Here is a 14,391-nt window from a genome sequence, read left to right as displayed (position 1 = left end):
TTAGTCTCGGTTTAGTCTCGGTTTAGTCTCGGTTTAGTCGCGGTTTAGTCGCGGTTTAGTCTCGGTTTAGTCTCGGTTTAGTCTCGGTTTAGTCTCGGTTTAGTCTCGGTTTAGTCCCGGTTTAGTCCCGGTTTAGTCTCGGTTTAGTCTCGGTTTAGTCTCGGTTTAGTCTCGGTTTAGTCTCGGTTTAGTCGCGGTTTAGTCGCGGTTTAGTCCCGGTTTAGTCTCGGTTTAGTCCCGGTTTAGTCTCGGTTTAGTCTCGGTTTAGTCCCGGTTTAGTCCCGGTTTAGTCTCGGTTTAGTCTCGGTTTAGTCGCGGTTTAGTCGCGGTTTAGTCCCGGTTTAGTCTCGGTTTAGTCTCGGTTTAGTCTCGGTTTAGTCTCGGTTTAGTCCCGGTTTAGTCCCGGTTTAGTCCCGGTTGAGTCCCGGTTTAGTCCCGGTTTAGTCCCGGTTTGGTCCCGGTTTGGTCCCGGTTTACTCCCGGTTTAGTCCCAGTTCAGTCCCGGTTTAGTCCTGGTTTAGTCCCGGTTTAGTCCCGGTTGAGTCCCGGTTTAGTCTCGGTTTAGTCCTGGTTTACTCCCGGTTTAGTCCCGGTTTAGTCCCGGTTTAGTCCTGGTTTAGTCCCGGTTTAGTCCCGGTTGAGTTCCCGCTCCGCTCGGCCGTTTCTGACCGAGCTTCAGCGATTGCACAATAACTTCACGTCACGCTGAGTCGCTTTCTCTGCAGTTCAGTCACAAACGAGGACATTGGAAACAACGAGAATTCACAATCCTGAGAACGAGGACTGATCATCACCTCCTCAGTCCTCAGTGGAAGATCTTAGTCCTCAGGAAGACTCAGGCTGGTCCAAGGGGATTCCCAACATTCCACTTCTCCAGAGGAAACACTGTCACGGCCCAGGCCCAGTCAGCTCCTCCTCAGGAACCTCCTCCTCATGTGTGGTTTATAGAAGCGTGAATGATCAGTGATAATAATGATATAAAGAAGGACCATGACCAGCCTGGCCCAAATTAGTGTAAATGCAGCACTTTCCATCCAGCTTTCCATCATGTTATTCTGTCACTCCCTCATTAAAAACATGCCTGAAGTGTTGCCTTGGCACATTCACGTATTTCTGAGTAATCTGTAAAAACTCTGATGGCGGCCATTTTAGGGATAGGTTTGCCTGAGTCCTCCTAGGAACGCCCCCACCTCCTGGAGACGCCTCCGAGCTTTCGTCACCAGCCGAGTAACCAACCACTGCTCCTCAGCAGAACCCCCTCCCCACTGATGCCACAGACAGCGTGTGGAGGGGGCGTGTCTAAAGGCTCAGAGGTTCTTAACCCCTTACCACCCGCCTGAACCGAGAGGAGCTTTTTCCTCACGTCAACAGATTTTTTTTTTCCATCATTTTTTTTGTTGGGTATTCAACTCAGTTTTGTAACGTTTTTCTTCAATTTTTTATAAATTTTTTGTCATTTTTTTTGCAAAATTTTAATCAAATTTTAGTAATTTTTTTTAATCATTTTTTGTCACATTTTTGTCATTTTTTCTTCATTATTTTATCAATTTTTTGTCCATTTTTTGTTTTGTTTTTTGCAAAATTTTAATCAAATTTTTGTCATTTTTTCTTCAATTTTTAATCATTTTTTGTCATTTTTTTGTAAAATTTTTATCAAATATTGTATTTTTCGTCTCAGTTTTGGTGCTCTTTTCCAGAAGCTTTTGCACTGGGGTAAAGCCAAACTGGAGAAAATGTGCTCGGTTCAGGTGGGAGTTAAGGGGTTAAAAAGACAGAGGCCTATTTCAAGACATTCACTACAGCCATTTTGACAGAGACATTTTATACAAGGCAGTTATTCTAATTTACTGCATTTACAGACCAACAGAAGGTTTGTCATCATTGCAGTGTGATATAGACGGTGCTATGGGACTGACAAAAGCATTAAACCCCCTCTTTAAATGAAGACTAAAAATCCTCTTGATTAGAGAAGAACAAAGCGTCCTGTCCCGTCGGCGTCCGCTCTGATTTAAAAACACTTTAAAGTCATTTTCACGCCCGGCGCCGGCTGCATCTGTGGAGCGTGTGAAGCCTCAGCGTCAGCGGGAGGTCAGGGGTCACGAGGAGGAAGTGAGGAGAACAATGGCCCAGATGGAGAGAGCTGAACGTGACGTGGAGGCGCCATCTGTCAAATCAACCGCAATAAAACAGGGACTTTTCCAAAACAGCGCTGCAGGAGGCAACAGCGCCGTCATGTTAACGCCACCTGCTGGTTTATGATGTCATTTATTGTCATTTAAACAATCTTAAAGTTGTACAAAAGTGAGGGTTTTATTTTGCTGGATGAACTCCATGTTCGAACAGAGGAACCTGCGAACTGGAGCTGGACACTGAGGACTGGACGGTCTGTGATCTTGGCCCGTCTGCTGAGGGACTCCCATAGGTCCTGGGTCTATCGCCTGTCCGTCCATGGGACTGGATCTCTCCTTCTGTGGTTCTCCCTGAGGTTTCTCGGGGGGACGCACCTGCTGCCGACGCTTATCTGGACTTTATGTTTGCCTGGACACTTCATTCGCCTGAACTTTACATGGTCTTATTTACTGCTCTGTTTTATTGCCTTAATGTTCGGTGCAGCTTTGAGGAAACTCCTAAGTTCCATCCATCCATTTTCTTCCGCTTTATCCAGGGCGGGGTCGCGGGGGCAGCGTCTCAGCAGAGAAGCCCAGACTTCCAGATCCACACACACCTCCTCCAGCTGTTCTGGGGGACCCCGACCTCCTCCAGCTGTTCTGACCACGAGGCCACACCAGGCCAGCTCGGAGACATTGGGCCAGATCTTGTGGCGGCGCACGGGGCGGCGCAGGCTCTTGGCGGCGCTATATGTGCCATTCGCCTCCGCCGCCTGTGAGGGGGCGTCACAAGAGGAGGCGACTGCACTGATGGAAACACGGCTGACATTCACTTCCTGGTTTACATTGCGCTGTCTTGCGTTCTTTCTTAAGCCTTAGGCTCTCACAGGTCAAACTAAAAACTTTATTTACCCCATCGTGAGCTAAACCATGTTCACGTCTCCAGAGAAAAAGAGCTACAGCGTCCGCTGTGGCGCGGATCGGCCGCGCTCGGCGGGAACGCGAAGCAAAACAAAAGCACATGTTCACCCCCCACTCCCACACAACCCTCTCCTGGACGCGGAGTCGATCTGGTTGGAGGAAAATGTGTGTCTCCACCCACTTAAATGCTCTAAGTCTGGAGTGGCAAGATCACAAAGTGCTGCTACTGAGGCAACATGTCACGCTATCGTCTGCGTTTTGATGCACAAGATCAGGCCCAAAGTCCCTCCAGCGTGTCCTGGTTCTTCCACAAGGCCTCTTTCCAATAGGACATGCCTGGAACACCTCCTGAGGGAGGCGACCAGGAGGTGTCTGCTGACATGTACTGCACTTTGGTCTACAGATTAGCACTAATTCTTATTTATCCCATTTTGGCTGTAAAATAATGAGCTTTAAATAGAGAAGATGATCCAAACACTGATTTTAAATGTTGCAGGACAATAAAAGATGATCAGCTGTGGGACTAAACCAGGACTACAGGATGTTTACATTTATTCTGGAGTCTCCGGGCCCAAACTGGAGCCGAGCCAGGGGGGTTTTAAAGGGTTTGCAAATCAAGTGAAAGAGCAGCAATTGTTTGGCCCAAACCGGGACTAATTTGAGCCGGACCCAGACCGGACTGTGTGAATTTAAACCAGCGCTTTGTCTTCAGTCTGACCCCGAAACCAGGACTCACTGGGGCTGAAGAATGTCCACGTTTGGCTCCGGCGCGTTCCCGGCAGATTTCCCCATGATGAAATATTAAAGTTGAGCTGCGAGTGGCTGAGCGGAGCGGACAGGCGACAAACCGGGCTTTAGAGGCGTCACTGAGGCGTCACCGAGGCCGAGGCGTCACCGAGGCGCCCACGCCGTCACTGTCCTCACACGCTTAGACATACATGTGAATCATTTACCGAAGCTTTTCCACACGTTTCTGAGGAGAATCGAGACACGAACGTCCGGGAGGTTTTTGTCCGAGTCACGTGAAAGAAACTCATTTCACGTAAACAGGGGCCGGACTGGGACTGAAAACCAGCCCTGGACTCGGGTCAGCCTGGCCCAAATTAGTAAATGTGACACTTCCACGAATACATACGAGAACCTCTTACCCCCCGCCTTAACCGAGAGCATTTTCTCCAGTTCTGCTTTACCCAAATCCAAAGGCTTCTTGACTGGAGAGCAACACTGTGACGCCTCATTTGAAAGCTCAAATCTAGAAAAGTGATGGTAACTTTTTGTCAAGTTGTCGCTGCATTTTTGTCATGTTTTTGCTGCTTTTTCATTGCTTTTTTGTGGCCTCTTGGCGGGTTTTCGTCCCTTTTTTATTGTGTTTTCGTCTCTTGTTTTTCTTTTTTCCCCCCCATGTTATTGTTGTTTTTTCATCGCTCTTTCATTGCTTTGTCGTCACATTTTACACACATTTCCTTTTAAAATCCAATTTGTTCATTCTACTTCATGTATAGAAAGGTTTTGGGGGCCCCTGCAGTGCCTCTGAGGCCCCCCCCCCGACCTCACTTTGGGAACCACTGGTGTACAGTACTATCAAAAACGGTGCTATACTGTAAAGACTAGGGCTGAATTTGTTCTACAATAATTAAAAAAGAAAGGCTGGACCTCCCAAATGTGGCAGGATATCACAGTAAAAATAATGCTGGCCCTAAAATCGCACCTTGAGGTAAACCCACACATGACAATCCTGTATGTAGATTAATGTTGGTCGTCCAGTTTTGTGCTCTTTCTCCATTTGTTTCCAGTTTATTTAGTAAGTCCTATTGTAAGCCTTTTGTATATCAATGAAAACCCCAATATTTATGTTTAGATCTGGTTTTGCCACATTTTGTCCAGATTTAACCCCTTAACTCCCACCTGAACCGAGCACATTTTCTCCAGTTTGGCTTTACCCCAATCCAAAAGCTTCTGGAAAAAAGGTGTGAAAATAGTGACAGAACTGAGACGAAAACAATGATCAAGATGTGACAAAAAAGTGAGAAAACTTAGACAAAAATGATTTAAAAAATTACAAAAAAGACAAAAAATTATAAAAAATAAATAAAAAAAGACAAAAAATGTGACAAAAAAAGACAAAAAATTGACCCAAAAAATTGACCCAAAAAATGACAAAAATGTGACAAAAAATAATTTAAAAAAAAGATTAAATACAAAACACAAAATGTGACAAAAAAGACCAAAAATTGACAAAAAAAAATGATTTAAAAAATGACAAAAAAGACAAAAAATTATAAAAAAAATAAATTAAAAAAAGACAAAAAAACGTGACAAAAAATAATAAAAAAAAGATTATAAAAAAAGACAAAAAATGGATTTAAAAAAATGACAAATAAGCTACAAAATTAGTTGAAAACCCCCCCAAAAGATGGAAAAAAATCTGATGACGTGAGGAAAAAGATCCATTTAGATGAGTTTTATAGATCTTAGCTTTCAAATGAGGATTTTACACTGGCCTACAGGATTTGGGTAAAGCTGAACTGGAGAAAATGCTCTCGGTTGAGGTGGGAGTTAAGAGGTTAACCTTTGGTCCTTGTAGAAAACGGTCACTCTCTCTCAATTTTGAACCTTTCTGCCTCTAAAGAATCTCCGTTCAGGCTCATCTTTAGTTATTCCATCAAAACAGCAACTTTATTACAAAACTCAAATCAAACTTTTCTCAATTGTATTGTCTAAGTCTCTCCTATTCCTGGTTTATTACCATATCTGTGAAGCCTGACCGTCCCATCTCCGTGTTTTACGTTCCCTGTGAAAAAACATGAGCCACTTAATCTCCAAACACTTCTCATTTCCACTTCTGTGTTAAACGTCTTCCATCACAGCCAGTCCTTCCGCAAATGGCCTCACGTTCCATTTGTTTACGCGTGCATCCTGCCCGACCCCCACACTCCATCCCCCCAGCGTCTCCCCGCCCGGTCCCTCACCTGCTGGTACTCCTCATTCTGCGGCTGGAACGCGCTGTCCGCCGGCTGCAGCCTGAGGTTGATGTGGGGGAAGTTATGGAGCCAGTAAGTCCACCAGGGCGCGATGTAATCCACGCGGTCCGCGGACATCCTGCGCGGCCAAACTTCCTCCGAGATCCCCCCGCGAAACGATCTTCCCAAACTCCCTCCGCTACGACCCGCGCTCACCACCGTCTCATGTCAAAGGAACCGGCCGTGCCCCGTGCGCATTTGGCACTAAACTCCACAGAACCGGCCGTGCGTAAAAAAAAGACGAAGCCGTGCGTAAAACCCGCGCTCCGGATCGTGTTTCTTGGGAGGAGACGGTCACAGTCGCTGCTCTCCCATGCCGGAGCTTGTGTCCGTGCACCGCGGCTGCCCCACGCACGCAGACAATCGCGGGCGCGCGCACACACGGCTCATGGGACTCTCCCGGGAGCGCGCATCTCTCAATGATCTGTAATCGGTTTTGTGCGTAATACCACGCATTTCGATCCAATTACCGCGGATGATAGGGCTAATTCGATGAGCGTGTTTGCAGATTAGTACAATTTTTTTTTTGGAGTGAACAATGAAGTCACGTGGAGAAATGGAGCCGGGGCGACACCACGTGGCGAGTCGAAGCAATTGCAAGCGTTTACTTAAAGTTTAGGGTGACCCAGGGCTTATTCTCTTATTCGGCAAATTTCCAAATCTACGTTTTTCAGGGTGAAGGATCCGGGAACTATTAAAACCCCTTAACTCCCACCTGAACCGAGCACATTTTCTCTAGTTTGGCTTTACCCCAATCCAAAAGCTTCTGGGAAAAAGGTGTGAAAAGAGCAACAGAATTGAGACAAAAACAATGAAGATGTGACAAAAAAGTGACAAAAAATGACAAAAAATGACAAAAAAAATGACAAAAAAGTGACAAAAATGTGACAAAAAATGTGACAAAAATGTGACAAAAAATGACATAAAAATGACAAAGAATTTGACAAAAAAATGACAAAAAAAAGACAAAAATGTGACAAAAATGTGACAAAAAAAGACAAAAAATGTGACATAAAAAATGACAAAAAAGTGACAAAAAATGACATAAAAATGACAAAGAATTTGACAAAAAATGGACAAAAAAATGACAAAAGTGACAAAAAAAGACAAAAATGTGACCAAAAAATGACCAAAAAGTTACAAAAATGAGTTGAAACCCCCCCAAAAAAGATGGAAAAAAATCTGATGACATGAGGAAAAAGATCCATTTAGATGAGTTTTGTAGATCTTAGCTTTCAAATGAGGCGTTACACTGGCCTACAGGATTTGGGTAAAGCTGAACTGGAGAAAATGCTCTCGGTTCAGGCGGGAGTTAAAAGGTTAATGATCCAGTGATAATATAATGGTGTTTAAGGAGCTTATTCCAGTTACCCGTTTTGGCCTGTTCCTCGAATCAATGACATCAATCCAAAAGTATTTGAGAGACGTTACAAATCAAGGACTGGTGTGACCGCCTTCAGAAGTAAAAAGAATGTATTTGTATTAAACAGTACTTCACGAGGTTATATAGAAAGCAAGACATTCCAAAACAGTCAAGAACGACACTCAACACTGTGGACAAACCGCTCCATGTAAACCTACACTGTTTTATATAGTTTACTTAAGGGCTTTTCTGTGAACGTGTGGCCTAAATAAGACAAACCTTCAACTAAAGATCAGGTTCTTTGAGACATTTGGCATCGAGGACACAGGAGTGAGCACAAACGCATATTTAATGTTCATAGGCAGAGGTAGATCATCCATCTTCTTCCACTTGTCCGTTTCCGGGTCGTGGAGGCAGCTGTTAGATCTGCCCAAATCACATCGCACCAGCCCTGATGCTCCTCCTGCAGGTGGGTCCAGAGGAGGAGTGGTAGATCAATCTCAGAATACACAAAGGCAACCTTCATGTTTCCATAAGGAATCGTACCCTCTGCATTTGACCTTCAGTCTCTGTGGGTTTAACCTTTCTGGAATAACTACAGTGCGAGTAACTTTGACCCAACTTTAATCCAAATACATCACAAGTTGAGGTCTCATTAGAAAGCTGAATACACCATGAACTAAATACTTTCTAATCCTCACTTAGAACCTTGATCATTTGGTTCAGACAACATGCCATTAAGGAGAATAAAGATTCAGATTAAAGTTTTCCATTTTTTATTACAATTTTCTGTACACGGCTTTACTTGAGCTCCTTCACAGCCAAACCTGCAACAGACGAGGCACAAATCAGTCAAAACAGTTTAGTAAACGGAAGGGAACAGAAAAAACCTGCAACACCTGTACAATTCTACAAATGAAAGATTTTCTTCGCTATGACACAGAACAGGATTGTGGATCAAGTCTTGGCCAGAGGTTTCCAAACTTTTCAGGCAGAGAAAGTTCAAAACGACTAAGAAATGCAGGAGTGAAAACTACAAATATCAGTTTAGTGAAAACACTACGTTAAATACAGTGCAAATACTTTTCCAACTGCACATGGTATTATGTCGTTTCCCTGTAAGGCGTCTTAGACTTAATTATTTCCACAGCAATGACTTTCTCCTGCAGTCCTTTTTAAAAGGCGGGAGTAAATTAAATGTATATTCTCTTGCGGCCCACACTTTGGGAACCCCTGCTGACCTAAGTTGAAGCTTCCTTTACTGAGCTTTATCTGCTCAGGTTATTCAGGTTAGGAGGTTTTGCCACTGACTGACCTGGAGGCAGCGACTGCTTGAGCTTCTCAGCCTTTTCCTTGTCGGTGATGACCAGAGTGTACAGGTATCTGCTGCAGCGCACCTTGAACTTCACATTGTCCTTGTTCTTCTTGATCTTTACGGCTAAAAAAAACAAAAACACAGGATTACAATCAATAACATAACGAGAAAAGCTTCACCGCACGACTGCTTTGTTACTCACACTTGGCATCCTTCCTCCTGGCTGTCAGCAGGAAATCTTTGATTTCTTCAATCTTGCGTGGCTGTAAAACAGAACAGGCTTAAGTTTATTCATCGACGTGTGCAGGTCACGGTGCCTTCAGGGTGAACCGGGAGCTTCCAGCGTCCGCTCAGTGATGTAAGACATAAGATAATCCTTTAAGATAACGTGGAGCTGATCATTTGGACTTTTGTCAGTGGACCGGTGGAACTGTCGTTTCTGTGGCACCGAAACGCAGCACTTGGTCCATCCTTGATCTGGCAAGCGTGTTAATGCCCCACAGACACAAGGACTGGGCGCTCGGACAACTTGCTTTAAGAGAATTTAAACTTTTGCTGCATTAAGGATCACAGCTGCAGTTTCTAACATGAGAATCTACAGCCGAGCAGCTGGTACTTTTACACCAACACAACAACTTTCTTGACTTAAATGTGACAAAAACTAAAGAGCTTGTTGTTGACTTTAGGAGGAATCCAGAGAAACCGAGCTTTATCCACGGGAAGAGGTGGAAAAGGTCGACTCCTTTAAGCACTTGGGGACTGTTTTTGATTCCTCTCTACGATTTGATAAAAACACAGAGCAAAGTGTCAAACGTGGACAGCAGCGAGTTCACCCGATGAGGAAACTGAACTCTTTTAATGTATCAGCAAATATCTTAAGTCACTTTTATCATTCTTTTATTGAAAGTGTCTTAACCTTTTCTTTTATTTGCTGGTTTGACGCCGGTCTGTGGAATATCAGAACCGTCTGAACCACATTGTCAAAGTGTGTCAGATTTCTGGTGTGCGTTTTGAAGACCTCGCCTCACTCTGTAAGAAAAGAGTCGTACAAAAGACTCTTGCGGTCGCACTTTACTCTGATGCTTCCGGGAGGCGATGTGTCGTCCCCCAACAGAAAAGAAATCGCTATTCAAAATCCTTCATTCCGACTGCTGTCAAAAATTTAAATAACATCTAGGAAGGCAGAGTTTATCTTCTTTTTCTCCCTCATTTTTACTGGTCCCCTTGTGTCCTGATGCACTTACAGTTCATGACGTCTGTATATGGTTGTTTGTGTCTCCATTTACTGTTTATGACCAGAGAGCAGTGAACAGAATTGCCCATTGGGATGAATAAAGTTGATTTGATAACTTTCTTACAGTAAAAGGACTGACGGCGCCCATGTCTCACTTAACACAAGATGTTTTATACAGTGAATCTTAAAATGTGAGCAGATGAAGTCAGATACATAATGTGATTCTCAAGAAAACGTCTTATGCCAGTGAAGTTGACCCTCATAAAACTGGTACGAAACATTTTAGGAGACTAAAAGTGGAGCTTATTGTCATGACTGCCTTAAAATCCAGATTATTATATTACCTTCAACATTTTTTACTGCTGACAATATTCAAAGCCAATGTTAACAGTAAAAATCCATTCATACGTTCATATAAATGTGCGTGACTGTAAAGCTGAAACTAAACCTCGCACTTTCGCCACAAAAACATTAAATAAATAAACTGACAATGTAACGCTACGGGGTAAAGCTATATTACATAGTGTAGATAAACACTGCTGAGGCTCGAAATAATATAATTTCACGTCCAGAATCAGAAATTGTACCAAAACAAACCAAACAGCAGCGGACAGCGCTAGCTTACAGCCTATGCTAAGCTAACGGGAGTAAAGCTAACACCAACAGCGCGTTAAACTGCACCAAATAAAGCAAGAAAAAGGCCAACAGTGAATATTTAACACGTTTTGGAGGCTTTAATGCGTATTCGCTCTGTTCACACGACACTATAATAACTCGTGTTGGTGAATTTGATGGAAAGTGTCTCACCATGTTGCTGCCGGGTCCGCGGACTGAACGCTGTGGAGGGAAACGCACACATCAGGTCAGTTTTACGGGAAAACAAACATGTTATTTCACAAATGTTTCAACAGTTTTATTCCGAACAATCATGTGAACGTGTAGTTTGTGGCGGATGGCGCGTGGCTGCGTGGATTTAGCGGATGGATGGAGATGTTTGTGTAAAAATGTTCCGACACTCACTTCAGTCTGACAGAGAGGGGACGAAGAGGGGCGGGACTTCCGGTTTACGCGCTTATATAGGGCCGTACGGGGCGCGGCAGGGACAAAAGAGACGAGAGTTACGTTTGGAGAAATTATTTAATCTCTTAACTCCCGCCTGAACCGAGAGGATCTTTTTCCTCACGTCATCAGATTTTTTTGTTGGGTGTTCAGCTCATTTTTGTAACTTTATTTGTCACATTTTTGTCATTTTTTGTCACATTTTTGTCATTTTTTTTGTCACATTTTTGTCATTTTTTGTCACATTTTTGTCATTTTTTTCGTAAATTTTTTGTATAATTACAAGTTACATTTAGGTCATTTTTTGTCACATTTTTGTAATTTCTTTGTCAAATTTTTATCAAATTTTTGTAATTTTTTGTCAAATTTTTGTAATTTTTTGTCCATTTTTTTATCACATTTTTGTAATTTTTTTGTGAATTTTTTCTATAATTTTTGTAATTTTTTTGTTACATTTAGGTCATTTTTTGTCACATTTTTGTAATTTCTTTGTCATTTTTTTTTATCAAATTTGTGTCATGTGTGTTTTTTTTTGCATATTTTGTCACATTTTTGATTTTTTTTCGTAAATTTTTTATCACATTTTTGTCATTTTTTGGGTCATTTTTGGTCAAATTTTAGTAATTTTTTGTCCATTTTTTATCACATTTTTGTAATTTTTTTGTCACATTTTTGTCATTTTTTGGTGAATTTTTTATATAATTTTTGTCATTTTTTGTTACATTTTTGTCATTTCTTTGTCATTTTTTGTCACATTTTTGTCATTTTTTCGTCAATTTTTTGTCAATTTCTTGTGACATTTTTGCCTCTTTTTCATCAATTCTTCGGCACTTTTTTGTCAATGTTTTCTCACTTTTTTGTCACATTTCCATCATTGTTTTCGTCTCAGTTTTGTCGCTATTTTCACAGCTTTTTTCCAGAAGCTTTTGGACTGGGGTAAAGCCAAACTGGAGAAATTGTGCTCGGTTCAGGTGGGAAGTAAGGGGTTAAAAAAAATGTTTGGACAAATTATGATTTATTTCCAGCTTTTATGAATAAATCAATAAATAACGGTAGAACTTCCCTCTTTGTAAACATTTATTGATGAACGTAGTGCATTGACAAACTCCAGAGACACATGAATCACACACAAATGCATCCAAAATGTAGAGTATAGTGCAAATCGAAATCAAAACGTCATACACGAAAGATAAAAAGGCGGGAAACCGAGCTGCCTTTTCTTAACGAGAGCTTCTTCGTCCCAAAGGCAAAACATTTCAGTCAAGTCGAGGCTCAAAAATCTTCCCAAAGACGTGGAATTATGAGAAAGTTCAAAACAAAAGTGACGAAAGTCCAAAACAGCAACAAATGACGACCAAAGGTAATGAAACAACTGATCCAATAACTGCTCATTTGTGCCGTCGTATTTCTAAAGTGAACTCAAAGTCTCCAGTGTTTGTGACTCAGGAATGCAAAAAAGGAACAAAACAAAGTAAACCCGACTCTGTGTTTGTCCTACGACTAAATCCTGAACGCTTTAAATGCTTTTTTTCGCGCCCGAACATCGACACAAATCCACAGATAAATATTCCGTGATAAATTTAACTTCCCTTTAAAGTTTTCCATGAGCGTTTTTCGTTACAATTTCCCGGTGGCACAAACACGGATAAATGGGATATTTACATTTGCAGCTCCTACATTCAAAACCTTTATCAAAAATATGAGGATTTCAAACTTTCAGAGAGAGTGCTACAATTGTGGAATTTGTGCGGAAGACGCGGAGGAAGAGACGACAGGAGGCGGGAGGGAAAAAACGGGATCGCGAGTTCAGTTTTTCTTATGATTTTGTGCCGATTTAGGATTTGTTAAACCAGTTTCGATCAGCTGACGGCCTGACCGGGTTATTCCATCAGTGCGTTTCTTCTCCTCTGGTTGTTATTTGCCATTTTTCAGCTTGTGCAGGGCATAGGCGCCATCTGCTGGAGGAGGGGCCACATTGCGATTTACTTTTCTAACCCCACGAGGTCCCGACATCTTCAATATCGACGACTTTTGGATAGAACTGTGGAACGAAAAGTCCTTCAGCATCTCCACGGCCGTGTTTATGTTCATGTTCATTTCGTTTGAACCCAAAGTAAAGCACAACACTGGAAGAATTACCATCTTACATGAGATAAATGACTTAAATCTGCTTGAGTTAAAGTTCTTCTATGTTGAATTTGAGTCGGTTTGAACTAATCCAAGATACAAACGCTAAAGCGCCAACGGAACAAGAATAAAACCCACTTGAAATCAAACAATAATAGATTGAAATGACACAAATTATCTGAATTAGGAGAATAACTACTAAAGGTTTTGTTTCATCTAAGACCAAATCAACCCAAACCTTAGATTTGATCTGTTCATTCAATAAAACATTTTTTGGGTCATTTTTTGTCAAATTTTGGTAATTTTTTGTCCATTTTTTGTCACAGTTTTGTAATTTCTTTGTCAAATTTATATCAAATTTTTGTCACATTTTTGGCATATTTTTTTATCACATTTTTGTCATTTTTTTGGTCATTTTTTATATAATTTTTGTTAAAAAAAAATGTTACATTTAGGTCATTTTTTTGTCATATTTTTGTAATTTCTTTGTCAAATTTGTATCAAATTTTTGTTTTTTTTGGGCATATTTTGTCACATTTTTGTCATTTTTTCCTCAATTTTTTAATCAGTTTTTTATCAATTTTTTGTCATATTTTCGTCAATTTTTTTTGTCAATTTTTAATCAAATTTTGGTCATTTTTTGTTACATTTTTGTCATTTTTTCGTCCATTTTTTGTCAATTTCTTGTGACATTTTTGCCTCTTTTTCATACATTTTTCGTCACTTTTTTGTCAATGTTTTCTCACTTTTTTCTCACATTTCCATCACTGTTTTCGTCTCAGTTTTGTTGCTATTTTCACAGCTTTTTTCCAGAAGCTTTTGAAGACCAGACCAAATCAACCCAAACCTTAGATTTAATCTGTTCATTCAATAAAACATTTATTAACTAGATCAGTATAAACATCTCAATCTGAGCATAATAATCCAAATGTTAGTTGTTTTGACTGGTTAAGAAGTTGTTGGGCATTTGTCCCAGATTATTTCACTTGTTCTGAGAAGTTTCTGACTCGTTTCGATACATTTCGTCCTTATTTCAGGTCATTTTCTTTGCCAATGGGGTAAAAACAACGGTCTCATCTCATTGGTGATTTTACTTTCTTATTTCAAGCGAGATTTACCCTAGAACTGGTCTGAAATGTCCTCAAACAAGCAAAGCAAACTCGGTCTGATCAGGAAAAGTGTCTAAATGAGTGAAAACCGCTCAAAACAAGAAACATTTCCTCAATTCAAGTCATTTAAGCCAA

General features: G+C 41.3%; 2 protein-coding genes across 2 annotated transcripts in view; both read right to left on the bottom strand.

Moving 5' to 3' along the window:
* LOC306978384 (protein tweety homolog 2-like) overlaps nucleotides 1–6,476 on the bottom strand; it is a gene marked incomplete at its 3' end in the record, with an annotated part of 61,024 nt that extends 54,548 nt beyond the window's left edge. The window contains exon 1 of the mRNA XM_079576907.1: nucleotides 5,999–6,476. Coding sequence (XP_079433033.1) covers nucleotides 5,999–6,127 — 129 coding nt within the window. The 5' untranslated portion in view covers nucleotides 6,128–6,476. The remainder of the gene's footprint in view (nucleotides 1–5,998) is intronic.
* Nucleotides 6,477–8,171: 1,695 nt separating this feature from the next.
* On the bottom strand, nucleotides 8,172–11,059 carry rpl38 (ribosomal protein L38). The gene is made up of 5 exons (XM_079577722.1): nucleotides 10,982–11,059; nucleotides 10,769–10,798; nucleotides 8,930–8,990; nucleotides 8,728–8,850; nucleotides 8,172–8,239 (listed from the first exon to the last, which is right to left on the bottom strand). The coding sequence occupies exons 2-5, from the start codon at nucleotides 10,769–10,771 to the stop codon at nucleotides 8,214–8,216; spliced, it is 213 nt and encodes a 70-aa protein (XP_079433848.1). The 5' UTR covers nucleotides 10,772–10,798; nucleotides 10,982–11,059; the 3' UTR covers nucleotides 8,172–8,213.
* Nucleotides 11,060–14,391: the final 3,332 nt, after the last annotated feature.

Source organism: Gobius niger (assembly GCF_951799975.1).
Source record: "Gobius niger genome assembly, chromosome: 19".
Taxonomy (NCBI): domain Eukaryota; kingdom Metazoa; phylum Chordata; class Actinopteri; order Gobiiformes; family Gobiidae; genus Gobius; species Gobius niger.
The sequence above is the reverse complement of the archived record's forward strand: the minus strand, read 5'-3'. Positions and strand labels throughout refer to the sequence as shown.

Coding starts and splice junctions, on each gene's coding strand:
- rpl38 (XM_079577722.1), bottom strand. Junction 8,851..8,929: donor CAGGAGGAAGGATGCCAAGT/GTGAGTAACAAA, acceptor TGTTTTTTTTAG/CCGTAAAGATCAAGAAGAAC. Junction 8,240..8,727: donor CAAGCAGTCGCTGCCTCCAG/GTCAGTCAGTGG, acceptor CGTCTGTTGCAG/GTTTGGCTGTGAAGGAGCTC.